Raw genomic sequence first — 18,869 nt, forward strand, 5'->3', positions numbered from 1 at the left:
CGTCACAAAGTGGCACAAAAAGGCGCCTGTTGGCGGTGACAGTCGTCGGCAGTACTTATGTTTTGCCTCGTGTTTACGGTCACTTAACCGATAAACTTGCAGTTCATCGGTTCTGACTTTCACATACAAGTCTGTCATTATATTTTAACGGTTACACTCAAAGACCGCTCAACTACGTCGGCCAAATTAGCTACGGATTAGTGATGGCTCTTGTGGCACGGCTCCCAAAGAAGAGCCGGCTCTTTTGGCTCCCAATTGCTCTTAATATATTACCATCTGTAGCCTCATATTTTATCTTTATTTGGCAAATATGATGGGAGTTGGCTCTTCCAATTAGCGCCGATGCTTTTGCGCATGACACGTCACTACCACCGATGCTGTTTCCATGGTGATGAAACTGCGCGCTCTAGCAACTTGTTAGCAGTTGTCATTTGCAGGTTCTTGTACATGTCTTAATCAATGACTTGACATAAAAAAATGAGATGTCTTCCACGGGGTCCCAGCCCTCTGAGCCCCAGAGCTATAGGCTTTCCATCAATAGTGGCACTAACGTTTTACGATACCATTACACAGCGAAAGATAGAACAGCAACAGCGGCAGGAACTGGGACCGCTGGTAAGCTAAATAAGCAAAGTATTGCCTGTTAGTATGCTAAACTTTGTTTCAGTAACTTGGACGGTTCCTATTTACTTTACAGATTCCCATGATGGCCCTCTTCCGTTGAGATTCAACAGTGTGACACTGGAGGAGCTGAGGTAAGGTTCCTCACCATAACTTAACAGCTTTTGCACTGAAAAAATGACGCGCACTACGTTTTTTGTCCCAAAGATGCTAAAGGACAGACCCAATGAAAGATAAACATTTTAAAAAAGAACTTAGACTTGCTTCTTTCACTCTATTGCACTGTATTGTCAAGATTATAAATGTCCTGTCTCACAGTGAACTGAAAGGTAGATCATGCATGTGCCACTCTTGGATGGACTGTTATAATTCCTATTAATCCGGCTGTTCTAAAAGCTCCCTGAAAAAGCATCCAAATCATCAAATCGTCATCCAAGTCACAGCAGCAAGAGTATTAACAGGGACTGGAAAGAGAGATCGCATTTGTCCCGTGTTGGCTCCCTGTTGAAGCCAAAATTGAATATCTTAGAGACCTCATAGTACCATATTATCCTAACAGAGCACTTCATTGTAAGACGGCCCTGTCAGGCTTACTTGTGGTTTACTGTGCTTTAAGTAAAGTGGGAGGCGGAGCCTTCAGCTATCCTCTCCTGTGGAGCCAGGTCCTGGTTTTGATGCATGGCAGTCTTCCTCACAGCTTTAACGATTAGGCTTAAAACATTCTGTTTTGATCAAAGAAAATAAATCCGGCTGTGCTGCAGTGGGTACCATTAGTAAACAAATCTGAACTGAATTCACTGTATGAGTTAGTCTAAGCCTGAGCTTCTATGTATTGACAGTGATGAGCTTGATCGCCGCACCAAAGAAACCCAAAGACTACAAGAAGAGGTGGAAAATGCAACTAAGGTGGTTCTGGAGAGATTTGGCAGCAGCTGTAGGTCACCTGGACAAAGCTGCCATGATATTAAACCTCATACCTGTAAGTACAAGTGTTTCCACACATCTTGTTTATGCCGCTCTAACTTGAAAGATGAGGGGGAAATGTGTTATCTAATGGCTTATTTATTATTGTTTTACAAAATCCAGAGTAGAATAAAATGGCTGAAAACTAAAGGCACAGAAGTACTGAAGCTCAAATTCTTCTAAGCTATTTGGGTCTCAGAAAATGTTTAAATCCAAATAACTAGCATGCATACACAGATATGAAGGGAAAGAATTCAACATAAACAAACACCCTAGCTTAACAGTGACAGTGTACGCTCTGAGTGTTTTAAACATCTGTTGCTGTTTTGGCAGATGACTCTCCTGGAGATTCCTCCTTTCTTCCAACCCACCAGCAGGCAGTGACTCAGCCTTTGGTCTTTGGTCTGGATATTTTAAACCAGGAAGTAGCCCAAAGGGACATCAGCTCTCCTGGAAAGCAGGTGTTAGAAAATGCAATGGATGACTGCCTTCAGCAGCTGTCAGACTTGCAGCTCAACAAGGTTCATATTTTATTGCAGCCATGAAATCTTATGTAATAGTTTGGTCATGTGTGATGTTAATAGCAGAGGAGGGTAGTGCACTCTCTGCATTATGTATCTTTTATGTTTCATCTCCCCAAACACAGACAGTTAATCAAGCTGAACAAGAAACATGCTGTCCTCAGAAAGCCATCACAAACCTGAAAACTGAGCTGCATAAAGTCCAGGTGGAGAATGATGCCCTGTCTGACCTGAGGTGAAAACACAGATACAGTTCTACATATATAAAATAAAATGCCTGAATCACTTTGACCCACAAATCTTTTGATTTATAGATTAAAGGATTCGAGGAAACACGTTGATCAGATGGAAAAGATGCTGTGCTTGTTGGAAGAGCTTCAGAAACTCAAAAGGTCGAGGGACAAGAAGCTGCAGGAGATGGAGAATGAGGCGGTCGCGCTTAATAGGAAAGTTGAAACATTGGAGCAGACCATAAAGGAGGTGTATCATACATTGGATGGGAAACAATCTGAGCACTCAGTTACCAGCACTAAACATGAGAATCGCAAAACGCAGCAATTTATTCCTAATAAGGCAAATGTGGATCTCAATGACAAGCTACAGGGGAGGCCTTTTTTGGTAAGTGATAGCATTCAGTAGAGTACAATAATGGGTGTATTTTGCAAAAGAAAATATGACTCTCATGATTTTTTTCTTTCTGTTTCATATCAGTCAGAAGAACAGATGGGGAACAAGGAATACAGTGGAGCAATTGAACAAGAAAGGTATATCTTTTTCCTAACTAATCAGTGAATTCTGTCATTTACTAAATGTCAACAACTGCCCATCACAGATTCTTAGAGCTGGGTTTGTCAAACCTGTTGTACAAAAGCTAAAGATTTTCCATTCACTCACACAAAGTACAAAGTAAAGCAGCAAATTTACATGATAAATTATCAGAATGTTTGTGTGTGATTTTTGCCGTAATTTGTGTCACTTTTGAAGAATATTTATAATATAAATACCAACTTCAGTGTAGCAGTTGTTTTTTTCTTTTTCAATGGAGCAGGCGGTTTAAGTTATTCTGTTGAAAATATGCTCAAACATAATGATTGTCATCTTCTTGTCAGAAACAAAATTGAGAAATTCTTGCCTTTAGTGATTAACAAACTCTTTACTGAATCATAGCTATTCTTTTTATTACTTCTCTTTAGTTCTTGTGTGCCATCAAAGAAACAAAGTAAACTTAAAAAGTTGCTGTGCCCTACCTTAACCGTGTAAATAAACCCTGTGCAAAATGTGTCAACTTAGACTGGAACGCCTCATTTCAACTCTTGGCCAGGAGATGGCGATGTTGACTGATATACTGAGCTCATCAAAAGACAACAGCTTCAACTTGTGTGCCAAAGTGGAATTGCTCAAGTAAGTGGCTGTCAAAAAATGTCTTCTTTTTATTATTCATCAGATAATTTGCAGTGATAACTCCTTGCTGGTTTCTGTATTACTGTAAACCTGTCAGACAATATGAGAAGTATTCACTCATGATTTGTATACCCAGAAAACTCACCGTGAGACCGCCCTCACTGTACGAGTATCAGGCCAGAGAATTGGAGTCAACCTTTTCCAGCCTTAAAGATAAGGTAAAGATGATGTTGAAAAGATGAAGTTATTAAGTCAGGCAGATATAAATTCGCTTCTCTGAACTGTGCTGCTTGGATGTGGAGAAGCAGCACCAGTAAATGGCCAGTATGTGCGTCTTTTTTATGTGGTTTGTGAATGTGTTTTGTCATGTTGTAGGTTTGTGGTCTGGAGCAGCAGCTAAGTGAGGCTCAGACGCAGCTCTTGAGTGCTCAGCAAGAAAAAGACAAATCATTGCAACAGGCAATGGAACTTCATTCTCAGCTTAAACAACATAAGGTGTGGTACCACAGTTTTGCTTCTGTGCATAAACTGTTATGTCGGTGTATTAAAGTACAGTGGTTATGCCGGATTAAACTTTGTGTCAAGTTTAGGTAAAATTATGTCATTTATTTAATCTGCTTGTGAAACTTCTTTAGATGTAGGTGGGAGTGGTCAAAGACAATTAGCAAAACCAGAAGGAGGCTTTTTATAAATGGATGGGTTTTAAGGTTACTAAGGCAGTATAAACTGAGCCTGTACCACCCCTCTTGTAATAACTAATATTTTCATACTGTTCTTATGTACTGCACCGCCATCTATACAATAGGGCAACAATTTCCTTTATAGCAACTGAAGTTTGAACATCCTGACTGATCAGGTCTTTCTGTAATGCCAACACTAGAAGGCTGGAGTTCATTGGTATCCCAGCTGTCATAGGGCGAAAGGCGGGGTCAACCGGACAGGTCGCCAGTCTGTCGCAGGGCTAACACACAGGGACAGAACAACATTCACACTCACTTCACCTCAGCACATTCACACCTAGTGACAATTTGGATTATCAATTAACCTATCCCCACAACTGCAATGTGCTGTGGAACGGTGAAGGAAGCCGGAGTAACCGGAGAAGAACCCACGCAAAACACGGGGAGAACATGCAAACTCCACACAGAAAGACCCCGGCCTGATGGTGGAATTGAACTCAGGACCTTCTTGCTGTGCGGCAACAGTGCTAACCACCGTGCCACCGTGCCCCGTGCTGTGAGGCAATATGTAAAAAACAATGTATGGGCATGCAAATTACAAAGCAACAACACTATCCAAGAGGCCTGGGTTTTTTTCTGTCTTAAAGTTAGCCTTTGGGCATTAGCTAAGGATGGAAGCATGATCATTGAGGTAATGAGCCTGTGTTACCTCAGTTAAAAGAAGTCTGTGTATTTTCCTGTTATTTGATAAATAAAATGTGTTGCCAAAGGTTGAGGAAAGGAAATACAGTGTTTTTTATACAACTCTGGTGATTTTTCAGTCACCCAAACAAACTATTTAGGCATACACTGGTCATACACTGGGCAACTGCTATCTCCCGCTTGGCATTAGTGTTGTGTAACGAATAAAGTTTTTTCCCACATGCCATCTAAAGACACAAAAGCTAATTGGACTCAGTAGTTGTCATTTCCAGTTGGCCATTTAGCCCATGTGGATTCAACAAGGTTGCTGTTAATTTTGGCCTCATGATTTACTATACTCACAATCTTGCTATGTAAGGAGCAGTTCTCAACATTCAGAGAGGGTTGCCTTAATGTGTAAAATTCCAAAAGATTATAATTTTTGCCCATTCCAGTGCAGGCAACTCACTGTGCTTCCTGCTTTATCCAGAGGTGCTGTGACCAGCAGCAGTGTGAGCTCCAGGAGGGATTAAAGGTCCTTCGAGGGCAGCTGAAGGTGACTAAGGAGCAGCTTCACCAAGCTGGGGAGGAGAAAACCCGCCTAGAGGCCCTGCTGGAGCAGAGGGACCACGAGGGAAGGAAATCCCAGGAACTCCTGTGGGAGAAAGACAAAGAATTCCACTTAAAGCAACAAGAAACTCATCAAGTAATACACTTAAGAAAATGTGTTTGTGTCAGGTGCTTTTTTTTCTTTAGAGAGAATATTTTTAATGTTTTTTATTGGAGAGATCACCATTTTCAGTGAATTCAGGCTTAAATATTTTTTTTAGCATCTTAACAGGTTAAAAGAGGCTCAGAGTCAGTGCCAGACCCTGCAGATAGAACAAGAGACATTGAAGCTGAAGCTGAGTGACAGAGAGAAGACGATAGATCTTCTAAAGTTCCAGATCGAGAGCAGCATCCAGATGACAGTCCAACAAAGCTGTACCATCGATGATCTTCAACAGGAGAACAGCCTCCTCAGCAACCAGCTCAACCAGCACAAGCTGGAGATGCAGCAGCTAAGGGTCAGAAGCAAGTATTAGGTCAAAACACATTTTTCCCTTTCTTTTTTCCTGTTGACATGTCCTAATGCAGGGGTGGGCAATTCCAGGCCCCGAGGGCCAGTGTCCTGCAGGTTTTAGATCTCACTTTGGGTCAACACACCTGAATCACATGATTAGTTTGTTACCAGGCCTCTGGAGAACTTCAGGACATGTTGAGGAGCTAATTTAGCCATTTAAATCAGCTGTGTTGGTTCAAGGACACATCTAAAACCTGCAGGGACACCGGCCCTCAAGGCCTGGAGTTGCCCACCCCTGTCCTAATGCCACCTTTTCTCTTTTTTCTATTACCATTTGCCGGTAAGGCTGAGGTAGATCGCCATAAGTCACACCTGGCTGCTGTAGAGCATGAGAGACGACAGCTCGAGGCCTCTGTGGCTGAGCAGAGCCAGCGCATCCGGGAGGAGACTCTGGAGAAACAGCAGCTTACCACCCAGCTGGAACTGCGACGTGTGCAGTTAGTCAGCCTTACTAGTGAGTTGAATGTACCCTGTTTCACAATCAGTGAAATAAGGTGACTGGTTAAAGCGTAGTCTGATGAAAAGTTTAAAGATGCTGTTCAGCAGATTAATGATGATTCTGTTGACAGTAATGATCAAGTGATCTGTGGTTAACACAAATCTGCCTTTTCTCTTGTTATTCATTCCCTTTAAAGAAAACTGTGTAATTAACCAAATTGTGGTTTAGGAGAATTGTTTACACCCTTACTGTCTGTGACATGCAGTTTGTCTCACACTATGCAATAGAATATCTTAAAAAAGGCTTTAGGTTTTGTAAGAGAGGCATTCCACTCAGACACTCAGACTTTGAGGAGAATTTAGCAAAAGCATTGTAATCTTGGTAAGAGTTTGATTTCCAGGGAGAAAAAAAGCTGTTTAAAAACTTCTCTTTGGGAAAAGCCAGCAAATAGATTAAAGTTATTACAGTTACATTCAGGTGTTAACCAATGAAATTGAATTTAATTTAGATAACACTCAAAAATACCTTCATAGTAAGCACAAAGAAGTGTTTGAAGTTTTGTGCTTGATTACCTTGAATGATAGACCCTACTGACTTGAGGCTCTGTTCTGTTACTGAGTGGGGAGATGGATAGTTATTTATGTGTTTGTTTGTTTTTATCTTTCATTTTAAGAGGAATTCCTGTTGAAATTAAATCTCTTTTACCAGGGTGACCTTGTTCCCTTGCCCTCATTACAGTACTAACCTAAGTATCAGTGTCCAGGTTAAAATAGACATGTCTGAAATGTGCTGCCTAGAATAGTAAGCTGGCAAAGTACATTTTTACTATATTCAGGGTTTTCCTGCACATATCAATGACCCTCACTGAAGACAGCTTAATTTTCTCAATTTTAAAACACATTATTTCTTATCAAATGGACAACAACGACAGGAGAATGCAAAACGTTTTGTTAAGTGTAGGAACACTGTGTAAACCCTGTATAACATAAGCTAAGCATCCATCTTTGGGTCGTCTGATACCTCTAATCAATAAACTGCTGAAGTCAAGCCTTCCATTTACCAGGAATTACTGTGTAGACCATGGAGGTGTTTCTCGAAAAACTTTAGCTCTCCTGGCTTTTAGTCTAATCAAATTATCTTCTTGTCCTACTGTGTTAAGAAAGCAAAGAATTATGTTTGGTATGTTTACACTGTTAACCAAGCCCTTCTGTTGTGGTGTGTGTTTGCTTATGTGTTACCGTCTATTTCTCTCTCTGGACGTAACACGTGTTTGTCCGGGCACGATTTCAGAAGAGCACAAGGAGCTGCAACGGCTGCACAGCTGTAAGAACGAGGAGCATGAGGGTGTGGTGCTGAATCTTCAGAGTCAGATAAGGAACGCCCACGATGAGCTAGATCAGATCCAGAGCACCTTGGGGACCCTCAAAGGGGCTGACAGACATGGTTTGATCAATGTTTATAATTTAAAATGCAACTTAAGTAAAAGTCTTCATGAACAAATAAAACTCTGAAGAACTGCTTGTGATTTTCATATATATTTGGTCAGGTGCACAGATTACAGTGAAGTACTTTCACGTTAGCGACCTTTAGTATCACAGAGAACAAAAAATTTAATATTAGTGAAATTTATTCAATTCACTTTCTGACCTCCTGTGCTTCATTTCAGTCTGAGAGATGTAATCTGTAATTCCCTACCCTGTAATCCACCCTAAAGAAGAGCTCTGTGATTATTTATGTTGCCATCTTTCTGTCCCATGGGTTTGACTCCACTTCAGGCCTCCAGGTAGCCTTGGACATGCAGAAGGAGATCACTGCCAGGAGAGAGCAGGTGGACTCGATGCAGAGCAAAATTCAACATCTGGAGGAGAAAGTGGAGAAGCTGCATCACGTGAGCTTTTACCATGTTAACTTTTGACAAGTTAGCTCTTGATGACATAGCAGTCAAAATGTCTTAATCAGCAGTCTTCAAATATGCAACACTATACAACTGTTTTTTTTTTTTTTGTTGTTGTTGCTTTTTTGGCAGTTAATTTTTCATACTTTTTCCAGTTCTTCACATTCATCTGAAGTGAGATAGGCATTTACTCCATGTTCTCTTCTTGTCCAGGAGAAAGATTACCAGAACTTGGAGACCGAGCGTCAGCTCCAGGAACTAACCTTCGTCAGGGAGGAGAAGAGACAACTTGCTAACGAGCTGGAGGTGCTTCGCTCCAAAGATCAGCAGTTAACAGATAGGATCAGTGAGCTGGAGGCAATCCTTCACAAGGTGGCATTCATTTACACTTCATTTTAGTCTTGACACAATTTTTGACACCTGCAATTTTTAGAAGCGTGAATATGTCGGTGACTGCCTGAAACATGCAGAGGTTTGAGTGTAAGCAGTGTGCGGTGAAGAATAAATGTTTTAAAATACACTTTCTCCTCAGCTGGTAACTGTTTTCTTTTTTAACAGTTTCCTCTGTTTCCTTTTTTTTCTTTTGCTGACACTGTTTAATAAAATCATAAAATGCTCTTTGCTCTTCTAATTATGGCCTAAACTTTACTGGACCATTGTAACACCTTGATTCTTTTCTTTTCGGCCATCCTGATGTAGATTTGCTGCTGTGCTTGTGATCATTGTCCTGTTCCGTGACACAGTTACGGCCAAGCTTCAGCTGACACATATATGACCACATATTTGATTTTAGAATACTTTAACATACAGAGGAGTTCATGGTCGACTTAATGACTACAGGTCCCATGGCTGCAAAGCAAGCCCATTTCATCCCTTTGACTTGGCATGAAGTATTTAAGCTGATAATGCTCTGTTTGGTTTTGTGGCTGTGCATTATGGCCAAATGTTTCCACTTTGACTTTGAAGAACATCGTTCTAGAGGTCCTGTGGTTTGTTCAGATTTCACTTAAGCTGTGTTGCCTGTTCTTTTTAGAGAGAGAGGAAGCTTTCTCCTGGAAACCCTTCCAAGCAAGCCATACTTGTTCAGCTTTCTTCAATAGTCATGCACCTGAACATTTAACATGCTAACTGGCCTGTAGAGTTGGAGAGGTAGCTTTTGGGTTTTTTCCTAATTCTCTGAGCAATGCGCAGTCTGATCTTGCTGAGGCATCCATTCATGGGACGATTTTGGCATTGTGTTAATTAAACAGCTGAATGCACCAGACCAAGCTGCCAAAATTCTGGTTTTATACAGGTGTTCAAGTCTGATGATTAGAAAATCCAGTGCATTTTGATTAGTAGCACCTGGCTGACTCTTATGGAAGCAGTACATAATCTGCCCCATTTACATGATGGGCCCACATGCTTCTGTTAATGTTCATTATCCTTTTTAAATAAAAATTAATTAAAAGATTCTACAATTGGTAGCATCATACTTTCCTGTTTCCCAAAGAATTATTGTGTTCCTTTCGAATTAAAAGTTCAAAATTTTATAGAGACAAGTATAAAAAGGAACTTTGTCAGTCCTCTTGTATCTCTGTTTGTGTCCCAGTGTGACCGCAGTTTCTTTTTGTATTTCAAAAGATGTCGGAGGGCTTTGCAAACTGTCAGGATTTTATCCAGCTGCGGGAGCAGGAATATTTCCGCTTAAAACTCCACCATGCCCTCCACTTGAAGGTAAAGCTGTTCTACATAATTAGTAGGACAGAGCTTTTTTATAAGCAAGAATATGCTGTATTCTATGTCTGTGTATAGAAAAAAACACAATAAGTGCTCAATGCTAAGGTTCTCAGCTGTGTGTTAGGCTAGGCTATAATTTTTAAATATTGCACATCTTTCAGTGGGAGACATGACCACATTTGTTTTCTGTAGGAGCTCCAAGGTCAAAATCTGCACACAGCTCTGAAAGTGTGTCCACCTGATCTGGACTCCCTGATCCCATCTGCACACACTGCTCCACCTTCCTCCCAGCATGCCTTCAACGCCCAGATCAAGGTACAGTGAGAAACTCCCTATATCTCGCCTATCCCTCCTGCTTTCAGTCTGTCAAGTGCTTGTGTGAATCATTTTATTTGGCTGTACAGACACAAGACATCTGCTCAGCCTTTGAATTGCATTCCTGGAGCTGGGAAAGAAAACAGACTGTAAATAATTTCAACACAGGGTTGAAATGCTATTTGTGTTGGACTGCGGAGACAGTTTTATGTGTTTTTATTGATTTAATTCAGATAAAAGAAGACTGTCCCATATATTTTGATTTCACTGTTAAAAATGAACACTTTAATAAATATTTTACCAAATATCACTTCATTTACATTGTCATGCACATCTTTTTGGCTGCTGAAGTCAAGGAGGCAGCTGGAGAGCCCCACTTGTGAGCTCAGATCTCTTGACAAAATCCTGAGAGGAGGGATTTTGGAGAACCCTGGACCACACACCGATAACAGCACCACTGGCAGCAGCTTCCACAGGAGGAGGTCTGCACCAGAGAGAGTACACAGAACCGCATTGTACGTCTGGCTCAGTTCCCACACACCCCAAGCATTAGCTTTATTCTTAGGCCGACTTAGGTCACATATGAAAATCATGTGATATTTCTAAGTGAGCAAGAAATCATAGATGAGCCCTACGTGGTGAGTGCTTTCACTAACCACACAGTTTCAAAGTCTTTGTTGTAATATAAAATGTAAAAATTTGCCTTTTATCATTCAAACGCTTGTATGTACCCAAATTTCTGCTGTACTCTCATACGCTCTTGTTATATCTCACTTTACCCATATTGTAATATTTCTTTTGTCTGTGACGCAGAACTGATCATTGCGATACTGGCTACAAACTGAGGAGAAATACCTTCAGCAGGTAGGGAAAGTGCCCTTTGTTTTTGTTTTTCTAAATATTTTGCATGACTTTGTGAGTGTGACTTGCCCTAAGGCTGTGAGATGATCACACCATATAGCCATGTGACCTGTTACCTCTCATGTAAGGCCCTGCAGTGTGCTACAGGCCTGTAAAGCAATGTAATGAATCTCTGTTTGCACACACACACTGTGTACAGCGAGCTATGTTTCCTGAAGACAGCTGAACCAGATGAGAAAATAATCAAGTCCTTCAGTCAGAGTGAGTTTCATAAGCAGTTTTTATTTAATATATCTAATTTCTTATTACTAAGCATTAATTTATTTTATTTTAATTTAATTTTAGACCTGCAACAGTTTCTTGTCACTATTAATTGGTCTTGGTCGTTGTTTGGTTAAATACGCAGGTTTTTTTAAGTTACTGAACAAGAAAATCATCAAGAAAATATTTAATAGATAGTTTAATAGATAACTCTAGATAATGCAAGATAGAGCAGTTTAATAAAATGAGATTTGGTTTAAATCTGTAACAGCCACTCTGCTTTTTAGGCAATTTTATATTGATACCAGAGACTGCAGTGAGGGATACTTCCTCACCACCGCTACTCTCACTGGGTCGCAGGTCACCAGTCCACTCTCTCCTGACCTGCGACCCAAACAACTAACAGAGACACGCCAAAATGCTTCTGAACCCCTCTTCTTTTATCAGTAAGTTCTTAAAGTTCTTAATGATCACAACTGAGCAAAACTGAGGTCATTCAGACAGTATTCAGGAACAAACCAAACTGATTTGAAGACTTTTACTTTGAAAACTGTTTCCTGCTGTTGATGATAGTTACATTTACAGTTACATTGTTTTAAAAAACATGTTACAAGCATTGTTCACTCTACATCGATATCATGACATGAGTCAACTGTTTGTACAGATTGAGTCATTTATAGTTTATTCTTTTACTGGAGAGATCAAGGCAACCATTTCAGAGTCTTTGAATGTGTAGGAAAGGCTGAATAACATCAACAAGAAGAGTCATGTATTTAAAGGTAAGTCAGTAACAGATGAAAAGACTTTTAGGTGTGACAGCAGCTGAAATCCAGTTCTGCGTTAAAGGCTATTACACTTGTCCTTTAGCATCTCACAGCATCTCATGCTTAACATTCCATTGTGTTTCTGATTGATCTGAATCTGTCAAATATCATACCTTTATGTTTTTTTCTTTTTTGTCTTACAGATGCCTCATTTTTCAAAGGTCACAAGAATGAACTCTGACAGCAGAAAGTTTTGAAAAAACAAGAATTTCACTCACATGTACTGTACCAGTGTACCTCCACATGTGATGTGACAATAAAAGTGATTTGATTTGATTGATTTGAAAAAACAATCAGCTGTATTATCATGTTTAAATAAAGTGCTTGAAAAATGTGAAGTCTGTTAATAATTATTTTATTCATAGCATAGATTTATAATAAATTTATAATAAAAGCTGTGATTCAAGTAGTTGGGACACATGCTGCCCATACAGTACATCTAGTACAGTTCCGGCTGCTTTTAGGGACTCTGGAAATCTTCTGCCATCCTTTGTTTATAAGCACTACTTAATTATCCATATTTCCTTTATATGATAACAAATATACACACCTCTTGTTATTGATCTTTATCTTACTCTTCAAAAAAAGGAGATTCTTTAGAAATAAAGTCATACTTAAACACCCTTGTCCTTTGTATCCTCTGGAACTTTTTCCATATACAAACGATGTGGACCTACCACACAGAGGTCTTTAAATCCAAATATTTTGTATCCTCTTCACTCTTGATGGTTTGTGTTACTTGCCATGAAACCAGCTGTTTGTTACGTTAGACGGGAAAGGACGATGGGTTTTCTTGAGATTTGTGCCAGATCCAAGTCCCCATTCTATCTCTTGTTTACATTTTAGTTCAGCTACTTGGAGCTGTTGCCAGACTCTTGAATTTGTTTATTTTTGCAAGTAACTGTTTTTTTCCTCCCCAAGTAAAAGATATCAAAATTTATATTTCACTTATATTTGTGATCTGTACTGAATTTTGTTCTTGCTTTGGAAATATGAATAGCCTTCCTGGTTGGGATTTTATACAAAACCTGAGAAGTTGCTGTGTGCTTGAATGGGCACAATTGGTGGCAAACAGACTTGAAGGAGGAGCACCATCAGAAGCGTTCATCCTGCAAAAGTCAAACATAAGTATCATGTCATTATAAGAATATATTAGTTATTTTGTAACTTCTGCGAAACAGTAATGTGCTCTCTTGTTAGTTTGTTATCTCAAACTGAAAAGTTTGAGATAACAAACCTGTTACCAGGAAGGCAGACTATCTCCTGAAAACTATACTTTGATGTCCTTAATTGTGTTCAGTTGTTTTACTGAGACCAACTGGTCTCTCTTGATACCCTTTATATGTGTTTTTTTATTATATAGAAGGGTTTCTTGGAGTTGGATTTTGGACATCGTGACTTCTCTGCATTCAAGCAGAGAAGTCATGTTGGGCATTACTAAAATAGCCAGGTATTTCTAAGCTGCGTGTGTACCTACATTTTAAGTTTGGCTGTTTCCTGTTTTGACCTCCTCCTCTGCGAGGTCTTCTGAAGGTGCAGGAAGTGCAGAGGCATTGCTCACACTCAAATCTGGGTCCAAAACAGCCACCACCCGATTAAATAACTAGAGAACAATAAGACCATGTAAATATGTTTTAACACAGTGTGAAGGTATTTGCCTTCATTCAGGCATCATTTATCTGCCTAACCTGAAGCTATGTCATTCTGGCATAGAGGAGCTTACTTCAGGAGTCAGGTGATCCTTATAGTGAGGGTACATAGCCAGAGGGTGCTGCTTGAGTTTTTCCTCTACAGAAGCGACATACGTACTGCGAATCTGCTTCTGGATCATCTGCTTTGAGAAGCAGGCATGCTCTTTAGAGATGCCCTTTCTAGGCGTTTGACTGGAGTTGTGCTGTTGAGTCCCTGGGAAAATAAGAGGTGAGACTCCTGTGTAGACCCCAGGTGTCACTGATGAGCAGAGACTGGTGTTTGTGAAACGCCAACACCTGATAGATGACAGCTTGTTATCCGGGGCTTTAAGATACTTTGCTTGCAACCTTTCCCTGTACCTGGGGATTTAGAGAAATGTAAAAACTTTGTGAAACAACATGAATACAACCCAGTAAAAGCGAATTTGTGTTGTTCAGAGAAACAAAAGCAGATATATCAAAGCAGACACTCATTGTGCATTTCCTGCTGAACAACACAGATATTTTTCTAGAAGCTGTTTTTCATATTCTGTTAAGAAGAAGGTTGAAAATGTGCAATTTATATATATCACAACAGCAGTTGTGACAGAAGTGTTTGCCCCTTTCCTATTTTTTTGTATGTTTGTCACAATTAAATGTTTCAAATCATCGAATTTAAATATTGGACAAAGATAGCACAAGTAAACACAAAATGCAGTTTCTAAATCGCGGTGTTTATCATTAACCTCCTAGGACCTGGTGTCCACATAGGTGGACATCACATTTTGGGTTGTCTAGAACAAAATACTAAATTTTGCTCTACAAGGGCCTGATATCCACTTACAAGGACATTATACTGCCACTGTCCTATCGAAATTTAAAGCGAATGTCCTCATATGTGGATCTTATTTTTCTCAGAAACAAAAGTCAGGTAAAAAAAAAAAAAAATCACGTAACTCTTTGTTTTTATATTCATCAGATCCCAATCAGCCCAAATAGCAAAGAGAAATTAAAGTCAAAGTCCTGACCTGAATGCAACTGAGATACTGTGGCATGACCTTAAAAAGGCAGTTCATGCTTTAAAACCCTCCATCATGGCTGAATTACAACAATTCTGCAGAGATAAGTGGGCCAAAATTCCTTCTCAGTGCTGAAAAAGACTCTTTCACAGTTGTTGCTGCTAAGTTGGCCCAACCAGTTATTAGATTTAGGGGCCATGTAGGTTTAGATATTGTTTTCTCCCTTAATACCGTCATTCAGAAATTGAATATTTTAATTACTTGTGTTGTCTTTGTCTAATATTTAAATATTTTTGATAATTTGAAACATTTTTGTGTGACAAACATACAAAAAATAGGAAATCAGGAAGTGATGGTGGAGAGGAAGATGTTCTTTTTAACAGGAAGAAACATCAAGCAGAAGGAGGAAGTGAATGGAAAGACACAATGTACAAAACACTCTCATAGTTTATGAGAGAATGCTGTAGTGGGAGTGGAGAATAAAAGACATGCAGTGCATCGTGGGAAATCTCCCAGCAGCCTGACTGTATAGAAGCCTAACTAAGGCATGGTTCAGACTAACTTAATCTAGCCCTACCTATAAGCTTTAAAAAAAAAAACTAAAAGTAGGTAACGTCTGTCTCCTGATCATAGACAGATAGCTCGTTCCACAGGAAAGGAGCGTGGCAAGTGAAGGCTCTGCCTCCCATTCTACTTTTAGGAGCTTTTCTAAAGTTTGGTAATGTGAAGTCTTTAATATGTCATGGAGCCTGGTCCTTCAGGAATCAAACTTTTTATTTTTAAATTAAAGTGTCTCTTCATGTAAGCAGACACTTTTTGTGTATTTGAAAAGGTAACATGCTTCTGCTTCACATACTTGCACTCTGTCCTCCGAGTTGTCTTTATATTTACCTCTGCCAGCTAGACACTTATGTAGTCTGTACTAACTCCCATGTCCTTCTTTATCTGCTCAAATGATAAAATGGTTTATTTTTTTAAAAAGGCTTGATAGTTTATTTATTTATTTAATTATTATTATTATTTGCTGGAATGGAATTCAACAAAATGTTCTTGTGTTTAGACTTTTTGATACTGCAAAAACATTCTCCTACATGAACACCCTTATCTGTCTTTCCAAACTTTTGGCAGTAGCAATATCATATTATGTAGCATAGCGCAGTTTAAAGCAAGTTCAAGTTTCAGATTCTTACTGAGGGAAATTGGAGTAGTCTGGTGTATGACTTTTACCAGTTTCAGATATATTATGCTACAGTCTGCAAAGAAAGCAATGTTTGCTTCTGGTAGTGTGACCTTTATAAGCTTTCCAAGGGTATTATTAGTTGTATGACAACTGTATTCATCACCTTTGTTAACTAAGAGTCTCCTTGGTTGTTCAGATCTTTATGAAAAATTCAGGTGAGGAGTGTCCGAGTTAATGTGCCATAACATTTGCGTGATGTCTACAGAGACAATATATGCGAAAATCTATCAACAAAGACGGTGTTAGTATATCTTGTTGGAGATTAAAAATCTTATTTTGGGACATAGCCAGCAAACTTTTCAAGCACTCTCCATCTAACTTGACTTGTGAGACACTACATACAGTTTTACATCCACATGACCACTGAAATTAAAGCTCATATAAAATGATAAATGCCAGAAGTTGCTTTATGGATGCTAAGTTGTAAAACTCAGGATTTAACCCTTAGAAAATGAATGGCTTCCTGCTTAAGTGTGCTTTGTTTTATGAAATTATTCACTTTAATCTGGTAATTTCAAATTAGTCTTTTGCTTAATTGACTGTCTCTTATGTAGCACTTTTCTACTCTGCTTAAGCACTTTCTACAACATGTCTCGTTCACCCATTCACGCACGTTTTTAAAGTTCAAGCAAGTGGTTTCTAAGCAGAAAGAGACATAATGGATTACGGAAAAACTGAGCCAGCATAGTGGTGTTTTTAATAACAACAAATTGAAATTTAGCATTTATGTTAGGAAGTAACTTGATGTGTCCACATGTGGCATTCAGTACAGATAATTAATTATATAATCTAATAACTCACAATATTGCCATAAAATCAATTTTCCCTGGTTAAAAATTTTATTGTTTATTTATTAATTCTTGTGGCATGCCAGCATTTAATCCTTTTACCCGCTTAAGAACAGTGGCATTATATTTTGTTATTTGTGTTTCTCTAGTTCCCTTAGATTACCTGCAGACTGGTGTTGTCTTATTATTTATTCTGTACTGTGTTCTCAATCTCAGAGATATTGAAGAATATAAATAAAGATATAAATAAAGCAGCTCAGTGACAATTTTAAATAGCACTCTTTCCATGTGTGAGGTGATATAGAGTACCATGTTTGTCTTCTCTAGTCCTGCCTCTTCCTTTTCCTCTTCCTCATCTGAATTCTATGTATTTCTCAAGTCTCCTCATCCCTGCCCTCATACTTGTTCAGGTCAGGTGGGCAAACACAGGAAGTAGGTCTAAGAGGCAGCATCAGTGATGGTGGACAATATGTGGACATCATATTTTGGGTTGTCTAGAACAAAATACTAAATTTTGCTCTACAAGGACCTGACATCCACTTACAAGGACTGTATACTGCCACTGTTCTATCAAAATTTAAAACGAATGTCCTCATATGTGGATCAAATTTTTCTCAGATACAAAAATCAGGTTAAAAAAAAATCTGGTAATTCTTTGTTTTTACATTCATCAGGTCCCAATCAACCCAAATAGCAAAGAGAAATTAGGAGGTTAAACCAGTGCAATGGTCTGAAAAGTATCTGAAATAGGTATTAGAAATGCACACATAAAATACTGCCAATAATGTAACTAGGAAAAATGCTCTTAGAAGCAAATTGTCCCTCAAGCGTAGAAGCAAAATATGAGTAGGAAATTAGTATTTTATGTAACTGTCCTATTGTAGCCATTTTATAATATTATATTTTATTGTTGAACCTATGTGAGATGGAGTTAAATTCATTAGATAAGCCCTTATGTTACTTGTGTGTTTTATACGCATAAGGTTACTCAGCATATAAATTAAGTGGAGCATGCAGGCCTGCTGCACTGCAATACAACATTAGCATAAAGCTGAAATAATTTTACTTGTAGATGAGTAAATGCATTTATTGCTGTTTGCCAGAAATAAAGCAGTCTGAAAGGGGATGTTATGTATTAGTGCGATTTCTATTTACAAGTAACATTAGTTAACACTATTACATTACAAGTACATCTTTTTAGACAGTGCAATGACACTTCTCTTAGCAGTGGTTAAAAAGGGCGAATGCAAATATTTTCTATGTAAATAAAAGAAAAAGTACAGTAAAAAAAAAAATTAAGTGACTTACCAAGGAAAAACTGGTTGTTTGGTTTTAGACTCCATCTTCGTAAATATTATGTGTTAATGAGTTTTGGAAAACCCCACGAAAAACAAGCGTTACGTTTGCTGACTCGTGACGTCCGACGGCGGTTTGTTACTCAGTAACTATGGTAACAGCGGAAGCCGCAAAACCTCAAGTTAATTTGCTAATTTTCATATGAAAGGAACCCAGGTTAAAATAACTTTTGCTTTCATTATGTTTCCGCTGTGTCACATTTAAGGTGTACAGCAAACAAGTACCGACGAGTATTTGTTTATTTTACCGCCAAATCCAAATACCGAACCTATGTGTTTAATTTGCAGTGAGCGTGTTGCGGTGTTCAAAGGGAGGAGATCACAACTTTGTTCCCCAGTAGCAGGCAAAAAAAAGATAAAAATCAGAAACACTTGAATCACATTCTAGACAACAGCTTTATGGCCAATGTCTGCTTTCTGTACGACAGAAATAATAACCGAATAACCTAAATGTTTTACTACAGAGCCAAAACTGTCATTAACACTGTGTACAT

General features: G+C 38.9%; 2 protein-coding genes and 1 long non-coding RNA gene across 5 annotated transcripts in view; 2 read left to right on the forward strand and 1 right to left on the reverse strand.

Moving 5' to 3' along the window:
• The first annotated feature begins 43 nt into the window (after nt 1-43).
• On the forward strand, nt 44-12,637 carry LOC120745863 (coiled-coil domain-containing protein 158-like). 2 transcript variants are annotated; one of them, XM_040051056.1, is made up of 23 exons: nt 44-615; nt 698-755; nt 1,461-1,600; nt 1,918-2,105; nt 2,231-2,340; nt 2,420-2,723; nt 2,817-2,869; nt 3,396-3,506; nt 3,643-3,724; nt 3,882-4,001; nt 5,358-5,573; nt 5,698-5,934; nt 6,276-6,444; nt 7,720-7,872; nt 8,205-8,317; nt 8,537-8,695; nt 9,947-10,039; nt 10,235-10,357; nt 10,709-10,872; nt 11,171-11,221; nt 11,418-11,479; nt 11,767-11,925; nt 12,447-12,637. In XM_040051056.1, the coding sequence occupies exons 1-22, from the start codon at nt 483-485 to the stop codon at nt 11,880-11,882; spliced, it is 2,955 nt and encodes a 984-aa protein (XP_039906990.1). In that variant the 5' UTR covers nt 44-482; the 3' UTR covers nt 11,883-11,925; nt 12,447-12,637. The 2 variants fall into 2 exon arrangements, with proteins under 2 accessions (XP_039906990.1, XP_039906991.1); XM_040051057.1 differs by lacking the exons at nt 11,418-11,479; nt 11,767-11,925.
• Nucleotides 10,734-18,764, reverse strand: zgc:158260 (uncharacterized protein LOC571389 homolog). 2 transcript variants are annotated; one of them, XR_005698712.1, is made up of 5 exons: nt 18,329-18,764; nt 14,027-14,354; nt 13,781-13,906; nt 13,332-13,412; nt 10,734-10,841 (listed from the first exon to the last, which is right to left on the reverse strand). XR_005698712.1 is itself a non-coding variant. In XM_040051065.1 (4 exons), exons 1-3 carry the CDS (start codon nt 18,361-18,363, stop codon nt 13,784-13,786), a joined length of 486 nt encoding a protein of 161 aa, XP_039906999.1. In that variant the 5' UTR covers nt 18,364-18,764; the 3' UTR covers nt 12,615-13,412; nt 13,781-13,783. The 2 variants fall into 2 exon arrangements, 1 of the variants encoding a protein (XP_039906999.1); XM_040051065.1 differs by lacking the exon at nt 10,734-10,841 and having other exon boundaries at nt 12,615-13,412.
• LOC120745869 overlaps nt 14,184-18,869 on the forward strand; it is a 31,903-nt gene continuing 27,217 nt past the window's right edge. Inside the window, exon 1 of the long non-coding RNA XR_005698713.1 lies at nt 14,184-14,194. This is a non-coding gene — a long non-coding RNA (uncharacterized LOC120745869). The remainder of the gene's footprint in view (nt 14,195-18,869) is intronic.

Source organism: Simochromis diagramma, unplaced genomic scaffold, assembly GCF_900408965.1.
Source record: "Simochromis diagramma unplaced genomic scaffold, fSimDia1.1 OVJJ01000131.1, whole genome shotgun sequence".
Lineage (NCBI taxonomy): Eukaryota > Metazoa > Chordata > Actinopteri > Cichliformes > Cichlidae > Simochromis > Simochromis diagramma.

Coding starts and splice junctions, on each gene's coding strand:
- LOC120745863 (XM_040051056.1), top strand. CDS start 483: ATGTCTTCCACGGGGTCCCAGCCCTCTGAGCCCCAGAGCTATAGGCTT. Junction 8,696..9,946: donor TGGAGGCAATCCTTCACAAG/GTGGCATTCATT, acceptor GTATTTCAAAAG/ATGTCGGAGGGCTTTGCAAA. Junction 11,480..11,766: donor AATCAAGTCCTTCAGTCAGA/GTGAGTTTCATA, acceptor TCTGCTTTTTAG/GCAATTTTATATTGATACCA.
- zgc:158260 (XM_040051065.1), bottom strand. CDS start 18,363: ATGGAGTCTAAAACCAAACAACCAGTTTTTCCTTG. Junction 14,355..18,328: donor AAACAACCAGTTTTTCCTTG/GTAAGTCACTTA, acceptor CTAAATCCCCAG/GTACAGGGAAAGGTTGCAAG. Junction 13,907..14,026: donor AGGATCACCTGACTCCTGAA/GTAAGCTCCTCT, acceptor ATTGTTCTCTAG/TTATTTAATCGGGTGGTGGC.